The sequence below is a fragment of the Trichoderma ghanense genome, assembly GCF_004382785.1.
Source record: "Trichoderma ghanense strain CCMA-1212 chromosome Unknown scaffold_9, whole genome shotgun sequence".
NCBI lineage: Eukaryota > Fungi > Ascomycota > Sordariomycetes > Hypocreales > Hypocreaceae > Trichoderma > Trichoderma ghanense.
The window spans coordinates 290,478-307,408 of NW_027395672.1; the positions used below are offsets into that span (position 1 = coordinate 290,478).

At 54.8% G+C, this 16,931-nt stretch overlaps 5 protein-coding genes across 5 annotated transcripts; 3 read left to right on the top strand and 2 right to left on the bottom strand.

Annotated features, from left to right (window-relative positions):
* Positions 1-567: 567 nt before the first annotated feature.
* On the top strand, positions 568-1,033 carry CCMA1212_007180 (uncharacterized protein; the record flags this gene model as incomplete). Its single annotated transcript, XM_073704354.1, has 2 exons — positions 568-885; positions 953-1,033. The coding sequence occupies 2 exons, from the start codon at positions 568-570 to the stop codon at positions 1,031-1,033; spliced, it is 399 nt and encodes a 132-aa protein (XP_073557207.1).
* Positions 1,034-2,151: 1,118 nt separating this feature from the next.
* CCMA1212_007181 (uncharacterized protein) lies at positions 2,152-7,372 on the top strand (the record flags this gene model as incomplete). The annotated part of the gene is given in 5 exon segments (XM_073704355.1): positions 2,152-2,985; positions 3,194-3,200; positions 3,743-3,807; positions 3,819-4,731; positions 4,786-7,372. 5 exon segments carry the CDS (start codon positions 2,163-2,165, stop codon positions 7,370-7,372), a joined length of 4,395 nt encoding a protein of 1,464 aa, XP_073557208.1. The 5' UTR covers positions 2,152-2,162.
* A 458-nt stretch (positions 7,373-7,830) lies between these two features.
* Positions 7,831-8,629, bottom strand: CCMA1212_007182 (uncharacterized protein; the record flags this gene model as incomplete). The annotated part of the gene is made up of 4 exons (XM_073704356.1): positions 7,831-7,919; positions 8,059-8,165; positions 8,422-8,517; positions 8,625-8,629. 4 exons carry the CDS (start codon positions 8,627-8,629, stop codon positions 7,831-7,833), a joined length of 297 nt encoding a protein of 98 aa, XP_073557209.1.
* A 523-nt stretch (positions 8,630-9,152) lies between these two features.
* On the top strand, positions 9,153-9,880 carry CCMA1212_007183 (Mitochondrial pyruvate carrier 3; the record flags this gene model as incomplete). The annotated part of the gene is made up of 3 exons (XM_073704357.1): positions 9,153-9,401; positions 9,492-9,628; positions 9,766-9,880. The coding sequence occupies 3 exons, from the start codon at positions 9,153-9,155 to the stop codon at positions 9,878-9,880; spliced, it is 501 nt and encodes a 166-aa protein (XP_073557210.1).
* A 944-nt stretch (positions 9,881-10,824) lies between these two features.
* On the bottom strand, positions 10,825-16,063 carry CCMA1212_007184 (Rho1 guanine nucleotide exchange factor 3; the record flags this gene model as incomplete). Its single annotated transcript, XM_073704358.1, has 3 exons — positions 10,825-11,802; positions 11,858-12,529; positions 12,587-16,063. The coding sequence occupies 3 exons, from the start codon at positions 16,061-16,063 to the stop codon at positions 10,825-10,827; spliced, it is 5,127 nt and encodes a 1,708-aa protein (XP_073557203.1).
* Between the last annotated feature and the right edge of the window lie 868 nt (positions 16,064-16,931).

Here is a 16,931-nt window from a genome sequence, read left to right on the forward strand (position 1 = left end):
TGGAGTGAGTGGGATCTTGACAGAGCTGGTATATCTGGTTTGGCCTGCATGGTATTACGGTATGGATTGTTCACTGCGCATGATTGCAGATGTTGATGGCGTTTTGGCTTGTCCCTTGGGATGGGAGGGAAATGGACCTTGATTGAGTCAACGGGTAGACTCTGTATGAGTAGAGACGTTATTGAAGCTGGACGAGACTTGCATGAAATTTGCTGCAAGGTCAATTTCCCAGAACAATTGAATCCTTGTCATGATTGAAAGTTGCAATTTGATTGCCGTTGAAGACTTGGAACTGCGAACTGGTGCGAGCTGATGCCGTGTATTCCGGTACCTCTTGGGAGGTCCCGCACGGGCCACCCAAGCTGCTGCCTTCTGTGCTAATGCGCGCGATAAGTTCTGAACGAAAGTAACGTCATTCCACAACCTCCCCTACAAGACACCACAACAAGACTCGTCGCTTACAGCTTCAGATCCTGCAGTAATCCTCTACAAAAAAAAAAAAGCTGCCCAGCATGTTCTTCGTAGGTCACGCTGCTTGTCGGCATTCATAGCGAATTGTTACTGACGATGGCCCGCGTACAGCGCAAGACGCTCGACATCATCACCCTCTTCCACAAGGCCAGCTCGCCGGCCTCTGTCCGAGTCGCCAACCTGCTGAAGCAGGCCTCCGCAAGCGCCCAGACGAGTGCCGCCGAGGACGCCCCTGCTCGCCGCGACCCGTTTGAGCTGAACATTACCGAGGACCCCCCTACCGTCGACCAGGTGCAGACGATCCTGGAGTACGTCGGCCAGAGCGGCGCTTCTCAGATTGTCAAGGGCGCGAGGGACGACAAGGATGCGCTGAAGAAGTTTAAGGAGAACAAGGACAACTTTTTGCGGCCATTGGTGAGTTCATTGGATGGTGTGGGAGGGACGTCGTATATCAAGGGAATAGTGACTAATGCCTCAGCAGACGGTTGACTGGAGTAACGGCAAGGCGGTTGCGGGAGACAACGAGTCTGAGATTTTGAAGATCTTGAAGGCTCAGAAATAGAGCGCCGCAGTAGATTGTGTATGAGCAGCTTTTGATACTGTAACTTTTGTGTATACCCCACTCTTTACCATGGGCATTTGGGCATTATAGACGGTGGTGAGGGGAGAATAAAACAGGATTGCTCTTTACGTTTGCTCGGATATCGGTGCTTGAACGAGGCTTAACGCTCAGATACCACACACTTTCTCAGTTCTGTAAGGATACTGCCTCTAGGTGAAGCATATTCCCCTCGCTGATACTCTTGAGGGCTCTAGGTTCGTGAAATACTTGTTTCGTTCCGTTGGCATCGACGCAGCTCGCCAGCTCGTCACATGTAGGTGTCGGTCCGGAAAAGAAGACTCATCAGTACTATCAGAGCCGCGTCAAGGTACTCCAAGGGGATGGCACCGTTACTACCTAGGGAGGTGGGTTTCTTGGGCGACGAAACTCTGTCGCCGCCAGCTGTCACCGGTTGTCAACTTCACGTTATACCCTGCCAGCCCGGTTCACTTTGCCCTCACTTCTTCTCTTGGCCCTGATAGGTCGGATGAGAACCCTGGCACAATTCACCTGAGATAAAAGAAATCTTCCGTCTCTCCTCCCTCTCTTCCTCTTTTCTTTCAACTGCAGCAACTTCACCCTCATCAGGCTTTGTTATCCACTGCCCGTGACAACGATCGTTGGATACGCCAACAGAGTACCTTTACTGCTCCCAAAGCTTATCAGACTCTTGGTGTTTCTCTTTCTACCTCTCTTCAGCACTGATTGACCTAATTTGGGTTGGCATTAAGCGAGAAAGCTCCCCGTCAACCTGGTGGCACCTTCCTCGAGAAAAGTCCAACCTGCACCTGAGGTATGTAGCTTCATCATCACCTTGACTGTTTATTTACCCTTTCCCCTTCACATATCCATTCACTCGTCCATCTCTCTCACGGTCACACAAACTCTGCTGCCGCGTCTTTTTTGGATTACATTCTTGGCGTGCTTCGTCTGGACAATCCCTTGCGTGCCGGCAGACTTTGATGCTCGCGTCCCCTCGCTCTAACCAACACTCCTTTACCTTCTATCGCTTTGGATAGTGGCTAGGCCATCTCCAAGGGCCACCTCGAAGTTCTTGCTTACTGACTCTGGGATTGAAGAGCACTCCGTCATGGCCGATTCCATCAGAATGAATCTGCAGCCGGCTCCGCATCCAGTTGTCTATGCCGCCGACTTCCCCAAAGTCCATGGCGAGAACTTCCCGCATGGAGTTCGCGCAGCATTCTCAAAGTATTATCCGTATGGAATCCCCGTCACCTACAAGATGATGCATGGCGTGCACTCTCAGGGAGTTGCTCAGACCTATCTGGAGGACCACCTTCCTGTGGGATTCTATACCACCGTGCCCCCGAAGGCCAGGGCCTTCATCTCGACCTCTAATGGCACTCGACCATTCCGAAAGCTGGATCACATTCTGCCCCAGCGCCGAATCCATCTATGGTCGAAGGACGAAATCCAGACCATTTGCAATTCGCTCCGCAAGCTGTACTGGAATGAGCTCAAGGACATGCAGCAGCCTCACTGCTGGGACGACTTGTGGACATATTTTGATGCTCACGATCTCTATCACAACGGCTGCATGAATCTGTGGAATGTCATCAATACGATCTGGGATGAGAACAAGATTATAGCTGTGGATGTGAGCCGGGAAATCGCTGCTCATATCGGGCATTGGGCGGATGACTGGCTGAAGAGAGAGGAGAACAAGGAGAAACTGATCCGTTGGGTGGAGTCTCACGGTCCCATCTTCCGCATTCTTGACGACCAAGACCATGAGTCCCTAGGCTTGATACAGGATGACGTGCTGCCCCTAATAGCGAGCGCGTTGAAGAGCCGTCGCACCTTTCTCCTTTCTAGCAGGCAAGCAGGGCAAGTCGAAGAGCCTGCGGAGTTGGTTACAGCATGTGGCACAAACAGCATTGAGAACTGGCTTAGTAAGTCCCTTCGTGATGATCATCTGTGACTACAGAAGCTAACCCTTCTATTTCAGCTGGTCAGCGAGTTTTCGATAACAATGGGTTGCCGTCTCCTCCCGTGGCTGAGCCTCACCGCGGATCATCGTCGCTGAACGGGCCAGCTCCCTGCATCGTGGAAAATGGGAAGCACTACTATCTTGCACAACAATCATTGCCGCTCCCTGAGCCACCTAGTAGGCCCACTGAGGCTCTTCAAGCTTTGCAGAAGTCTGCCATAGGCGCTGCGGCCTTCCGACCAGCTGAAGCTGGCAAGACTGGCGTCGTCATCGCCAATGGTAGCAATATGCCAAAGCAACTGCAAACGCCCGTCGAGAAAGCCGACCAGAGGAAGGCTAGCGAGATCCAGAGCCAGAACGATCCCCGGAGAACTGCATCGATGCCAGAGACATCGTCTCCCGTGGCTGGCTCCAATATGCAACCAAGACGCAACGGGACCTTGCTGGCTCCTGGCACTGGGCTTGCGGTCGATGCCGAAGTTAGACGGAGTTCTGAATCAGCATGTCAATCAAACCGTGGCAAATCCTCTCCAGGCTCCTCATCTGCAAAGAATTCCGGCCCAGAGACGATGATCGACAAGCTCACGAGAGATGTTGCCAACTTGGAGCATACCGAGCAAGGTTTCAAAGGCATGAACAAGCCATACGACGAGAGGACAATGTTGCCATCTGCTCACAACCACTTCTACCAACCTCGACCCATTGAGCGACCTGACTAGTACTCAGCAACAGCTCGACAACCCGAAGGCAGAATCTATTCAGGAGGTGACAACCATTTCCCCCCGTATGAGTCAGCGAGACTTGAGCATTGGCAAACTCAGGGCTCAGATGGGCCTATGCATGATAATGCAGCCATGAAGCCATTCCACTCCTCCCAGAGGCATCGCAGATCGACGCAAGATGCAAGATATTATGCCGACAATTTCCCCAATGGCTACATCAGGCCGAACGCCGGACTTCCTTTCAAATCGTCAACGGAGCCAACTCCTTTCTATATGCAGCCAGAGAAGGACTTCACCCCAACGCACCTTGCATCGACAACCGGGTTCCCGCATCAAAGAGAGCACCTCTACTCTGCTGCAAACAAGCAGCTCCCGCACTCTGCTCCCTACAGAGAGTTTTCGGGGGCCTCTCAGTTTGCACCTCACCAGCAGTTCGCTAATGTAACGCACTCGGGTGTTGTACCATCTGTCAAGTTGCGCAATCCGCCTGTCAGCAGCACGGATGAAAATATCCGACCTCTCCAAGCGACTCAGCCTGAACCTTACCATGGCTCATCAACCGCCTCGTCGCAAACTGGGTACAACGCCAACAGCCGAATGCATCACAAAGCAGGGCAACGTCGGGGATCACAGGGCCAGAAAACCCATGGTTATAATCCGGGCCAGCAAGCCCAAGCCGAACATCACGTTACGCCGCACGAGACCTATCCGAACAAATCGTGGCGACGGGGTGCTCAGCAGGACGACGCTCGACAGAGCTCCTGGTGTCGCAATCCCGTGGGCTCAAATTATATGGACTACGTCCATTGCACGTGCAGTGGCTGTGCCGAACGCAACAGGAGTGTCTATGTTAGCGTCACCCATGACGCTCGTTTGCAGAGGATGGAGATTCAAGCGTTTCTCAAGTTCGGGTTGAGTGGTAAATTTGGCCAAGTGGAGGAAGTGTGCCCAGCCGCGTCACTCCATAGAGATGCGTTTATCGTGAGGTACGATGTTGTTCTCTATTGCAACCACAGCTGAACTTTACTGACCTTTAGCAGATTCGTGACGGAGTCATCGGTATCGCTCGCCCTCGCGTTTGGCGGAGGCCTGATCCCGGAGAAGAACATCAGGTTACTCATTCGGCCAGTTCATCGGTCAAAGTGGATGAAAAACCTGCCATATCCGCAAGCGAGGCCGCTGCCACCGGTGCCAACTGCGCACCAGCAGCCTGGGTGGGTTGGAAAAGCCCCGTCAAGCACGACTCTTGGCCATGGACAGACAGCAGCTCCTGGTCCCTCGTTAGCACCGTCGCCTACTCATTCACCAGGAAGAGGTCAACCTGCCACTTCATCAAGTCCCAAGAGTGCCGAAGCCCTGCCTCAAACCACTGTATCGGGTGAGAGTGTGATTCAGGAGGCTTCGGTGCAGGATATTGAGGCCACAAGCGTCTCACCACATAACGACCAGCCAAATCAGGCCTCGGACTCCACTGTCACTCATGACCAGGCGACTTCTAGGAAGAACGAGAGTCCCTCCAGACCTAAGCACAAGAACCAACCCAAACCCGACCAGGCTTCTCCTCGGACCAAATCGCCCGTGCAAATCAAGAAGAAAGACAAGAAGGACGTTGCTGCGCAGTCAAACTCGCCATCGGACGATACTGTTGGCCAAGAGGCCACTGCTTGCATCAGCACGATCCCACCCAGTGAAGATGATGGCTGCTCTTCCCCGAGGAAGACTCCAGTTACTCAAAGTCCTCTCAAGCCAAGTCCTACCACCGCGGAACAAATACCCACATCGGAACCATTCGTAGCTCCTCATCCAGATGTAGGCAATAGCAGTCCGATTTCAAAGAGCCAGGAGAGACGGGTACCAGAGAAGCCAACGCCTGAGAAGACAGACGGCCCGCACTTGAACGCCCACATCAACAATACTGATGCGCAAGGAAATACAAGAAGTGGAAAGCGTAGCGAGTCAGTGAAGAGCAGCTTGACTGAGGCACACGCTGCTGCTCCGAATGCGGTAGTAGATTTGCCAGCAACTGTGCCCAAATCCTCACAGAATCGCCCTGAGCCTGCCAACATGGGCAACCATATGCGCGCCTCTAGTATTTTCACAGAAGAAGAAATAAGACAACGCAAGCAGGCCTGGAATAGGATTCCAATGCCATTGGATCCACGGAAATCCAAAAGACCAGGGTCGAAAGCCGGCTCCAGCCAACCCACTACGCCACGGGCTCCTGCGCCTGAGGAGATGGAGAACAAGGGAGATTTTACATCTTCTACCGGGGAGAAAGCGCATATTGACCTCATGGAGAGCTCGACAGCAAGTCACCAAGAATCAAGACTTTCTTGGGAAGGACCTGAGGGCTCGGATGAAGAGAAAGTTCGGGGCCCTGTGAACGATGAGTGCTCCAGATCCGAACAGAGGCCAATCTCATCCAAGGACTTTGCACCGGAATCACAAAATGCTGAAGGGACGAATGGTGAGGATGCCTTCGATCCCCCGCTGCAGTCACCCGCGTCATCATCATGGGCGTCAGAGTTGGTGGAGGACGCAGGCATTGGCCCAGGGATGGGGCCGCTCTGTGCTGCCAACGCCGCGGCGAACCAGCAAAGCAAGGCCAAAGCAAAGTGGAACAAGAACAAAAAGTCCAAGAAGCGCCTTACACCTGCACCTCTGAATGTGTTGCAAAAGGGGAATGACAGCCAGGGGCGGCCCCCGTCCGACTTGGACACCAACACCACACCTCTGGAGGGGAAACCCGAAGTCGAGCACGACAACGTCACGCCGACCATCGCCGCTTCTGAAATTCTTGCCCGTCCCGCATCTGTAACAGAGAGACTTGGCGAGTCCTCATTCGAGCCACCCAAGGACCCTAGGGAACAGGGAACGGCGAGCCTCAGGGGTCACTATCACTATGATACCCTACCGCGTGGTCGACTAGACTTCAGGCAGAATGCGGGAGGCTCTTTGAAGGTTTCGAAGAAGCGCAAGAACAAATACCCTTCAATCAACTCCAGGACTTTTGAACCATCGACAAGCGGCAGGTCCCTGCTGTCTCCGTCCGGACACGCAACTGGCGGCCAGATGCCCACGACTGCTGAGAGCGAGGGTGCAAGCACAATCAAATCTACAATCAAGGCAGAGGCATCGAATTCCTCCAGTAAGAGTCGCTTGAATCCACTGGCAACATCATTCGAATCCCCGCGCAAGGGCGGCGCCGCAGAACTGGGCACGCAAGCCTCTTCCGTCTCTTCAGGAGCAACCTCGTCTCGGGCAGGACCACGAGAGGGCTCCCACGATAAGCCTCAGTCGCCCTCCAAGGTCAACATCATGCAGAGACCAGCGGCGGCACACAGCTCGCCAACAAAAGCACCCCAACTCAGAGAACGACTGAACCGAGGTTTCACGGGAGTCGACGACCACTCTGAGGTTTCAAATAAGCAGCAGGAGAACAACCCTCCTGGAAGACGGCGCGAGGGATCCAACGATAGGCCTAGGGATGAGCGCGGAAACAAGAAGCCGGTCAAGTCGAGCTCCGCTTCTCCAAAAAGGGAGGATGGAAAGACGCAAGCCAACTTTGAAGCTGCAGACTGGCCTGCATTGCCCGCGTCCAGGGCGAGATCTGCTACTCTGCAGTAAGGATATGCATCTCTCGAGGGAGATGCTTGGGGCATTTCTAGACGACTAACATCTGGTTTTCGCTGTTCTTTCTTTCTTTTTGGCGTGGATACCTCTTTAGGAATAATGATAATCTGTATGGAGGGAAATGGAGGCCATTCTTAGTTATATATGTAGGAAATCGAGTTCATTTTTGGTCAGTTTGTTCTTGGTTGACTCATGATTTGGTATCGCGTGCTGTCGTTTGTAGTACCATAAGGTTCATGTCGATACATTGACACTTGTTTGTCTAACGCATGTAAGATATATATGTGGTTCTCGTCTATGCGTCCGGACTCATACACCAAAGCGCATAATTCATATGCGCCATTAGATATCCTTTGGCAACAACCCCTTCATTCAAGCGAAGTCGAACCACTGCCGACAGAGCCCTGTATCTCTCTCTTCCTTTTTGTATATACATTATCGTCACACCCAATTTACGCCTTGTTCACCAGCCCTGAAACGGTATCCTCAATCTGCTTGTCTGTCAGGCCCTCGAGGGACTGTGCCTTTTCGTTGCCGAATTCTATGTCGCATTCTGAAGTTAGCGTTTTGATCCAACGATCCTCAGTTCTTCCCCTCTTTCCTTTCCTCTTTCTTGTTCTTCTGATCGCATTGTTTTGCTCTCAATGTCACGGGCGAAGGGGCTTGTGGGAAAGGCGTACCGAATCGAGCGTAGACTTTAGGGAGGGTGCCTGCGGCTTCGCGGAGGAGGATCGGGGTGTCTGGGTTGGCTTTCTTGATGGCGGGGTATTGTTTTGTGAGGAATGATCTAGACGAAGCTCTTCTTGTTAGTTTCTTTGTTCGTATGGCTTATATGTAGAATGGAGGAACTGGTTTTTGGTTCGAGGTGGTTCCCCACTATGGGAGGTTGCTTGAATGCGCTTCTGGGATCGGGAGCTTGGGATGGCTGTGGGCTTTGTTGAATTGGCGGTAATTGGGTGTTTTTGTGTATGACGAGGGGAGGGTCTAGCGAGTTGTATATGCGACTGTCGTGGGTTTGTAGGGAAGAGGGCTCTTTTGCGTACCGGACGGCGGCGCTCTGCTCGGAGGTCTGGCAGAAGAGGAAGCGGACCTCCTTGAGGGACTTGGCGAAGGCGAACTTGGCGGACATTTTTTGGTAGCTTTTTATCGAGGAGTTGCAATTGGGGCGAGAGGTAAGGCTTGCGGGAGGCGAAGGGGGGAAGAGAGGTGCTCTGGATGGGCGGTTGAGGTTCGTTTGGAGCTAGACAGCATCGTGCATCTCGAGAGAGCCGTTTGTCGTTGTTTTTGGTGGAGCAGAAAGTTATGCATATGTGCATAATTAGTAAGGCAATTTATGCAGCATGTTTTGTGCAGGAGCTAAGCGACTATACAGCTAATGTGGTCGGATGCATAAAGTAAAGTCCGGTGTCGCTGTCGCTTGCGAAGATTAACGAACACGGGTGAATCCCGGCGCCAATCGGGGGGGCCCGCGCGCATTAAGCCCATTCGGAGGCTTGCTTTGGCTCCTCTGCTTATCTTGCTTTGATTCATACCTACAAGTTCCGTCTTGTTGACGCAGAAGGGCCAGAGGCCAGGATCTCTTGTTCATTGTCCGCCGGCGCCTTTTTCTTTCTCTCCCCCAATACTCACAGTGAGTCGCTTCCCCTCCCACGAGTACGTGTTTTTCCCGGTCGATCCCGAATCCACGCGAAACAGGACCGCCAAAAAGAGCATCATTATCAACTTTCGTGTATAGAGAGACAACACGAGGCTGACCCATCTCGCTTCGCAGGCCATGGCCCCAACGAGCAACATCTTGCGCGCCGCCCGGCCCGTCTTCCGCCAGACGACGGGCTCCTCGTCCTCGTCCTTCTTCAGCAGCCAGACGCAGCAGTCCTTCTTCCGCCAGCAGTTCCGCCAGCAGGGCAAGCGATGGCAGAGCACGGCTTCGTCCTCGGAGCAGCAGAGCCAGAGCTGGTTCAAGAAGGCGTGGGAGAGCGAGGTGGGCATCAAGACGGTGCATTTCTGGGCTCCCGTCATGAAGGTGCGTATCCTAGATGGACAAGGTGGAATCAAGAGGCGTTGTTGAGCGGTTTTGGACTGACTTGACGCTTTCCTTTGGGGGAATTCGCAGTGGGCTCTCGTCTTGGCGGGCATTTCGGACCTCGCTCGTCCTGCGGAGAAGTTGTCCTTTGCGCAGAACTTTTCGTTGACTTGCACGGGCATCATCTGGACGCGGTGGTGCTTTGTTATCAGGCCCAAGAACTACCTGTAAGCTTTTCCTCGACCACCCAATTCAAACCACCTCTCGCCGAAACAGAAAAAGGAGAAAAAAAAAAAAAAAACGCTCTCTATCCCTTCGGGATTGGAACGGATGGATGTAAGACGGAGCTGACGTGGTGACTTAGGCTGGCCGCTGTCAACTTCTTCCTCGCCCTGGTCGGAATCACGCAGATTACTCGCATTGGCATGCACAACATGTCGAAGAAGGATGAGGAGGCTCCTGTTGAGGTCAAGGCTTAGAGAGTGAANCAATCCTGCTTCAGAGACGACTTGTGCTTCGGGGGGGAACGCATGATATACCTAATACATCATTTCGCCGTATCATGGAATCTAACCGGCTTGATGAGACAACCTTTATGATTTACCCTTGAGTCAAGATTAGAAACAAAAGTGCTTACGAAGAAGAAGGACGAGGGGAAAAGCGAGCCAGAGGGGGGCAGATATGCGCAGATATCTCTGTTGCTTAGAGCGAGGAATCTTCCTGCGCGTCTCACGGGAGCTTAAAACTATTGTCAACTCAGAATTTCTCATATGTATGACGCGCATCTCGTTCTCTCTACATCGAATGCTCACGCAAAGCAATGGCACGTACCTGATCTATTGCTACCTTTATCCAAAGCAAAAAGCACCATCATGTACCCTCTTCGTCAGGATCAGCAAGTCATCCCCTGATCTCTAGATACTACCATATCAAACATGCAAGTTCAAAGAAGACAATACACGGCAAAATCACAATCAATGCCACGCAGTAAAGCAAAAACGCACATCAAACTGCCGCTTAATTTCCAATAGTGTATCGTGGTATAAGGCACATTGCACAGAGAAGTACCATGACTTGAAATAACACAATCTTCTACTAGACAATTTCATCAAAGAACAGATCATGACAGGGAGATCTGGCCATTCAAAACGACCTGTTCTTGCCTCGTGAACATGCCTCTCCCCCACAAATTCAAAACGTGAAAAAAAGACGTCTTCCCACAGCGCCATGCAAGAAAAAGGGGGAAAGAGAACGAAGATGAGAGGTATCATGAATCTACTGCTCAAAAAATTCGGGAGCACACACTTGAAACGAAAAGAAAAGAAGAGAAGAGAAGAAAAAAAGGAAGAAGTGTGTGCAACATATAAGCGTCCAAATCAACGTTCCACCGTCAGAGCCCGTCAATCGCATCTTGCCGGCTCAATCAGTCGGTATGCCCGTCGTTGAGAAGCATCTCCAGGATGATTTGTCTTCCTGGCAGCTCCGGGTGTGACATGGCAATCTTGACGGTCCCCTTAGAAATGTCACCAGCAGTCGACAGGCCACCGTTGTGCCCATACACTTGTGCCGCCTGAGCCGCGTTGTCTCCCGTCGGTCCTCGCACCCCAAAGTCAATGATCCGCACGTCCCGTCCAGCAATGATCTGTCGTAGTCGCCCGTTGTCTGCATTCCGGACTTCGACATAGTCCTCATTGTACAGGATGAGGTACTGTCCGTACATGGTAGCACCCTTGGCCTTCTTGTGCTTGCCCGTGTATTCCATGATGAGAGTCCTGCTGACCTCACCATGCTTGTCGACATACACAGCGCAGTCCTCGTACGTGAGGATGAACTCGTTCTCGTTCAGTCGGAACATGCCCAGGGGATGTTGCTGTCGGATGCGATCGGCGATATTGGCAATTGCCGGCGGCTTGAGATCCGGAATGGAAATGGGCTGCTTCTTGTCGAGCGTCAACATTTCGATACCCTTGGCTGTGGAGACCGCGACATAGGTCTGGAACAGACTCAAGGAGAAGCACTCCGTAGGGAAGAAGAACTCGTCAAAGTCGCGGAACGTCTCGGTGCTTCCAGAGGCGCCCTTGCCTCTGCCGAACAACCGCGTCTTCTTCTCCGAGGACTTCTGCAGGATGGGCTCGAGGACCTTGAACATGGTGTTCAACCCTTCCTTTCGCTTGTGGAACAGTAGCGTCCTGTCCTTCATCCTTGCCGTGGCAAAGTATGTGACATCCTTGGCCAGCCTCTGGGGAGCCCTTCTAGGGTTGTCATTGACCGGCGGGGCGTACTCGGAAACAGGGGCTATCACGTCCAACGGATACGAGATCAGCGACTTGTCAGCAATAACAACGCACACGTTGAACTCTTCCAGAACCGCGATTTGCGTAACCCTGGCGATCTGAACCGTCTAGATTACAACATGTCAGCTTTGAATATCCGGGTGATGATCGGGTTCTACTTACTCGCGTCCAGCCGCGTGGATTGGAAGGATCGGCAATGTAAATGCCATAGTCGGTTCCAATCGCAATGACAGCCTTGCCAAATGCTGAGAAGGCCGTGGCGCAGTTCACCTGGGCACGGCACACGGGGGCTACGCCCTGTGCAGAGCCGAGAACGTCTTCCAGTTCCTGGATGGCTCGGTCAAGCGGTGTCCCCTTGACAGGCACACCAGCAGACCTAGCATGAGGAGAGCTGATGTCGTAGTGGAAGGCAGCGTCGGCAAGGACACGAAGCCTAAAGGGCTCCGCGTTCTGGGAGAAGAGGGCCTTGGCGTGCATCGTCTTGGCCTCCACAATCTTTGAGCACCACTCTGCTCGGTCTCGGGCGGATGACGCATACAGCGTGTACACCTCATAGCCCAGATGCTTAATCTTGAAGGGATAAAGTATCTTGCCTTCAACGTCGCTGGACGGGGTCGGTGTGAGCGTCGTCGCCGAGCCAGTCGTGGAATTCGTCGCTGTGTGCTCCAGGCCTGGCCGAGCGGTGCTATTGGTGGCCACTTTGCTGAGCTGCGTCGTCGATCCGGCTGCCGGCCCAACGGCCGTTGTCCTGGCCAACGGAGCCGTGATGCCCTTCTGCTTGATGACCGGTTCGTCGTTCATACTCTCCAGAAACAAGAGGGGCATCGGAATGGGCTGCTACGGTTAGTATTCGCGTATGGGAGTTGTGGTGTAGATGAGACTGATACTTACCTCTCTAGAGACATCGTACTTCTTTTCTCCGCTGCCGTCTCTTGCGAGGACCATCTTTGCCAAAATCAGATAGTGGTCAAACAACAGGGCATGCGTGTCGACCCATTTGATGCCGCTTGAGCTCAGTCTCTGCAGATCGCCCTGGATGATCAGGGTCCTGCCGAGATGGTCAAGATTCAGCACAGATTGGAAGCCCGGCCGCAGAATGAGCATTCGGTCGAGCTCCATCATTTCCACCCGCTTGTTGGTTTCGGCAACCTTGGCGTCGCATTCCAGGGTGACCACCCGGATTTCCTCAATGGCTTTCTTGAGATTTGTCATCTCCTCGCTTTCTCCCGGCATCTTGCGCTCCACCGTTTCCAGCAAGAGGATATATCGCTGGAGACGCTGCAGCGGAGTGATGAGGAAATGGGTCCAATCCTGCTTCAGAGACGACTTGTGCTTCTGCTTGTCCTCCAAAAATTGCTTGAACAGAATGTTCCGACTAGCTTCTTTGCGAATCATGTACGCTGCCCGGGGATAGGCGGTCGCATACTCAATGTAGTCGTTTTTGGCCTTTCGAATCCACTCGCGGAAGATGTCGCTGAAGCCGACGATCCATGGGCCCTGCTCCTGCTGGCGATACTTGAGCTGCGCCAGGAGATGGTCTTTGTTGATGCGCAAAACTGTATCAAGCTTTCCAAAGACCGCAGTGAGGAACTTGTCACGCTTGTCAGGGCGGATAATGGGCGGCTCCCTTGTGCGCAGGTCGTCTCGGTACAGCGTGCGGAAGATGTCCAGCTGCTTGATGTAGGTCTCCTCGCCGGTGACGATTTCGTGCAGGATGTTCTGGCGCTCCACCTCCTTCTTTGGCCGGGATTCGATGTCTTCCTTGGTCAGCTTGTAAAAGACGTGCCAGTCGTCTGCCGGCTTCTCGGTCAAGCCCTCAAGGTCCACCTTCTTGAGGGTGCGCATGCAATGGGTGGAATAGCAACGCCCGTGGATCTCCGTCTCATGCAACTTGGGCGCATAGCATCCTGACCCGGTCAACTGCCACAAAACTCCCGAGATGTGACCAGAACCAAGCTTGACCCATTCTTCGTCGGGCAGAAGGACGCCGTAACGAAGCATGTAAGCGAGCACAGTGGAGCTGAGGGCTTCGGCATCAGCGACGTTCATAGTCGGGACTTTGAACGTGAACATGATGGTGAGTGCTTCCTCAACAATCTTCTCTCTCAGGTCGAGCTCTCCTTCGGCCATCTCGCGGACCCAGGCCTCAATGCCACTGAGCGCCCAGGGCTCTGGGCATCGTCTGAAGTCGGCAGGTGTAAGCTTCGACGGGATGAACTTCTTCTTCCTGCCGCCAGAGGGGAGGGTGATGCTGTCGAAGCCTCCTACCGGAGGAGTCATCCCAGCCTCATATTCGGTGATTGGCAGTCCTACCGGCACCTGCTGTTGTCTGGCCAACTTCCTGCGCTCCTCGGCCGCATCAGTCCGTGACCTCGCAGGTGCTTGCACTTGCGGCGTATGGCTGTACCCCGCCAGCGACACTGATCTCTCTGGCTGATGCGAATAGGTGGTAGCGCCCGTGTAAAAGGTCTCTGGACTATCGAGCTGACTTCTCGAGTCCGTGCTTCTAGTATACGTATGATAGGCGGTGCGGCCGGTGAGCTGCCCAGACGTCATGGAGCTGGTGTCGGACCCCGGAGCCGGAGGGAGAGATGGCAGCGGCCGATTCGTCAGGCCGGGGTGATAGAAGAGGTCGTCATAATCGTCCTTTGTCGGTGACTCTGCTCCGCTGCGGTGCGAGTGAATGGAGACTCTCTCGTCGCCCTCGTCAAAGCTGAGTCGCTTGGCACGAGGAGCCTGCAGGCCGCCAGTGCCCCCGTAGTCCACCTCGGCCGGCCGACTTTGCCCTGGCGTTGGTAAAGGCCGTGAGGATCCTGGGGCAAAGGAAGACGCCCCGTAATGCCCAACCTCATTCCCGTATGTGAGCTGACCTGCGTAACCACCGCTGAGACCCCCCAAGTCCATGAAACCCCCAAAGTCACTGTCGCTGCTCTGATCTTGCTCTTCGGGCGGCGGAGGCAGAGGGTTGGACTGCGGCGGGTGCGCAATGGTGGGCGCATCGTTGTATACAAAGGTGCTTCCGCTGAAGCGCCTCTCCTCCAGTTCGGCTTGCTGCATCGCCAGCACGCCGGCAGCACCCTCCAGATCATCGGAGTCGTCTCCTTCATCATAGATGGCTTGAGGCGCTGCCCTGCCGGATGTACGGTGGGCAAGCGTTAGCTGGCCATTTGACGGGATGGGCGAGGGGAGTGGGCGAGGTTCCGATCGACCATCTCCCCTCCCCAGTTCAGCTTCGATCTCTTGCATGATGCTTTCCTGGTCGTAGGGCTCGTTATCGCGGTAACTGTGATGGGGCTGAGGGAGGGGCCGGCCGTTGGCGTCCCATGGAGTTGCTTCCTCGGGCAGATCGGCCATTGGCCGACTGGGTAGAGGGGCGTTTGTCGGGTGTCTGGTTATCCCGGGAGATCCAAGAGGCGGCATATACGGCGATGCCAGCGAGGAGCCCTGTGAGTCTGATCGAGTAGACCGAGTATGGTAAACACCGGGTTCGGCGGGGTACGCTGGCATATGGGAGGTTGTTGGATATGGGGTTTGCGAATTGGAGTAAGCAGCAGGGCTCGGGCTGCCACCGTTGGAGCCGTACACCTGATGCTGACTGCCGTAGCCTGGAGAGGCATACGCCGAGGACTGCGACTGGGATCCAGACATGGCGAACGAAGATGGACTGGTAGGCATCGTCTGCTGGTACGACGACGATCTTGTCGGCGAGTGTGTGGGATACGGCACGCCTGGAGACTGCGGCGGGAAGGATGGCGACGGCTGCCCAGCGCCAGCGCCGTAAGGCTGATCATGGCTGTTGCTGTAGCCGTGGTATGAGGTGTGACGCTGCGGCGCCGTGGGAGCGTAGGCGGCGGGGTTGTAGGCCTGGGGGGCGTAGTTTGTCGGCGAGGGGCTGCCATAGGCGTTGTTGGAGCCGGACGACGACGCAGAGTATCGCGACGCCACGGACTGGTGGTGGTACGGCACGTTGGTCGACTGAGAGCGATGGAAGTTGGACGGCTGGGCAAACGTCTGCGGGTTGTAGACGGCGTGCGTGGGCGTGGGCGGCGGCTGCTCCTGCTGGTACTGGTGGGCGTATCCGGCCATGGCAGTGTTGGCAGACGAGATAGGCGCTGGCCGGGAGGGCGGGTAGTTGGCCGGGCTCGAGATGAAGAGGTCGTCCTCGCCGGTGCTGGCAGTCGGCCGGTGCGACGAGGCGGCGCCGTAGCGGTCCTGGGCATGGCCGTCGTAGTAGGTGCCGTCGTCGCCAGAGTTGAAGCTCGCCTGGCGGGTCATGCCGGGCTGGTCTGCGGGCTGCTGGCCAGCGACGGGATACTGGACTGGCGGGACATGGCCGTACCGGCGGCCTTCGTCGTTTCGAAAGGACATTGTGCACAGGCTGGTGCGGGCGAGGGCGAGGGCGAGGGCGAGAGAGCGTCGGCGACAGCAGGCGGCAGCGGCACGGGAGAAGCGCAGCAGCTGACGCCTTTTCTTCTGAGGGGTGTCTCGAGACGAGCCTCACGGGTCAACGTTATCGCGACAGCGTCGGAGAGCGAGTGACGGAGGAGGCCTGTGTCGCATTGGGCGGCATCAACAGGCGCGGGTAGAGGTACAAGCACAGGCTCGGGCTCAGGCACAGGCACAGGCACAGCAAACGGGCGGGTAGTGCTGTGTGTGTGCTGAGCAGCAGGGCTGAGTGAAGATTCCCCTCCGTTGTCTCCGAAAGGCTGACTGGACAGCTCGACAGATGGGTGGAGTTTTGCGCAAACCGCTGCTGGTGTTAGCAGTTCCGGCTCTCTGGGTGCTATGCGAGTCGCAGCAGGTTCGCGGGCAAGGCAGCAGAGAGGCGGGATCAGGACGCCTTCAGATTCGGATTGCAGCAGCCGGAAAGGAACCCGTCGACGCCCGTCAGCGGGAGATTCAGTTCCGATCAAGCCTCTGAGGGAGGAGGCTTACATTGATCAAACTGATGGTTGGAGGGACGAGGGTCCGGCCACTTTGGGCGTTGGCGACGGCGTGTGCGCTGGAGGTCGGGCAGTTACCGGGCCTGGCAACCGGGGGGCTGCTCCGCCTGGGGCCTCGCTGGAGAGGCGCTGGAAGGGCGCTATAGCGCTAGGTATTGATCCAGGGTCTTGAAACCCAAACAGGAATGATGGGAGATTGCATGGAGGTGGGCTGTTTTCTGTGGACGGCGGGCATTCAGACTGGCACCATGCCGTGACTGCTACGCTGATGCAGAATTCTGTTTTGCTTCTGC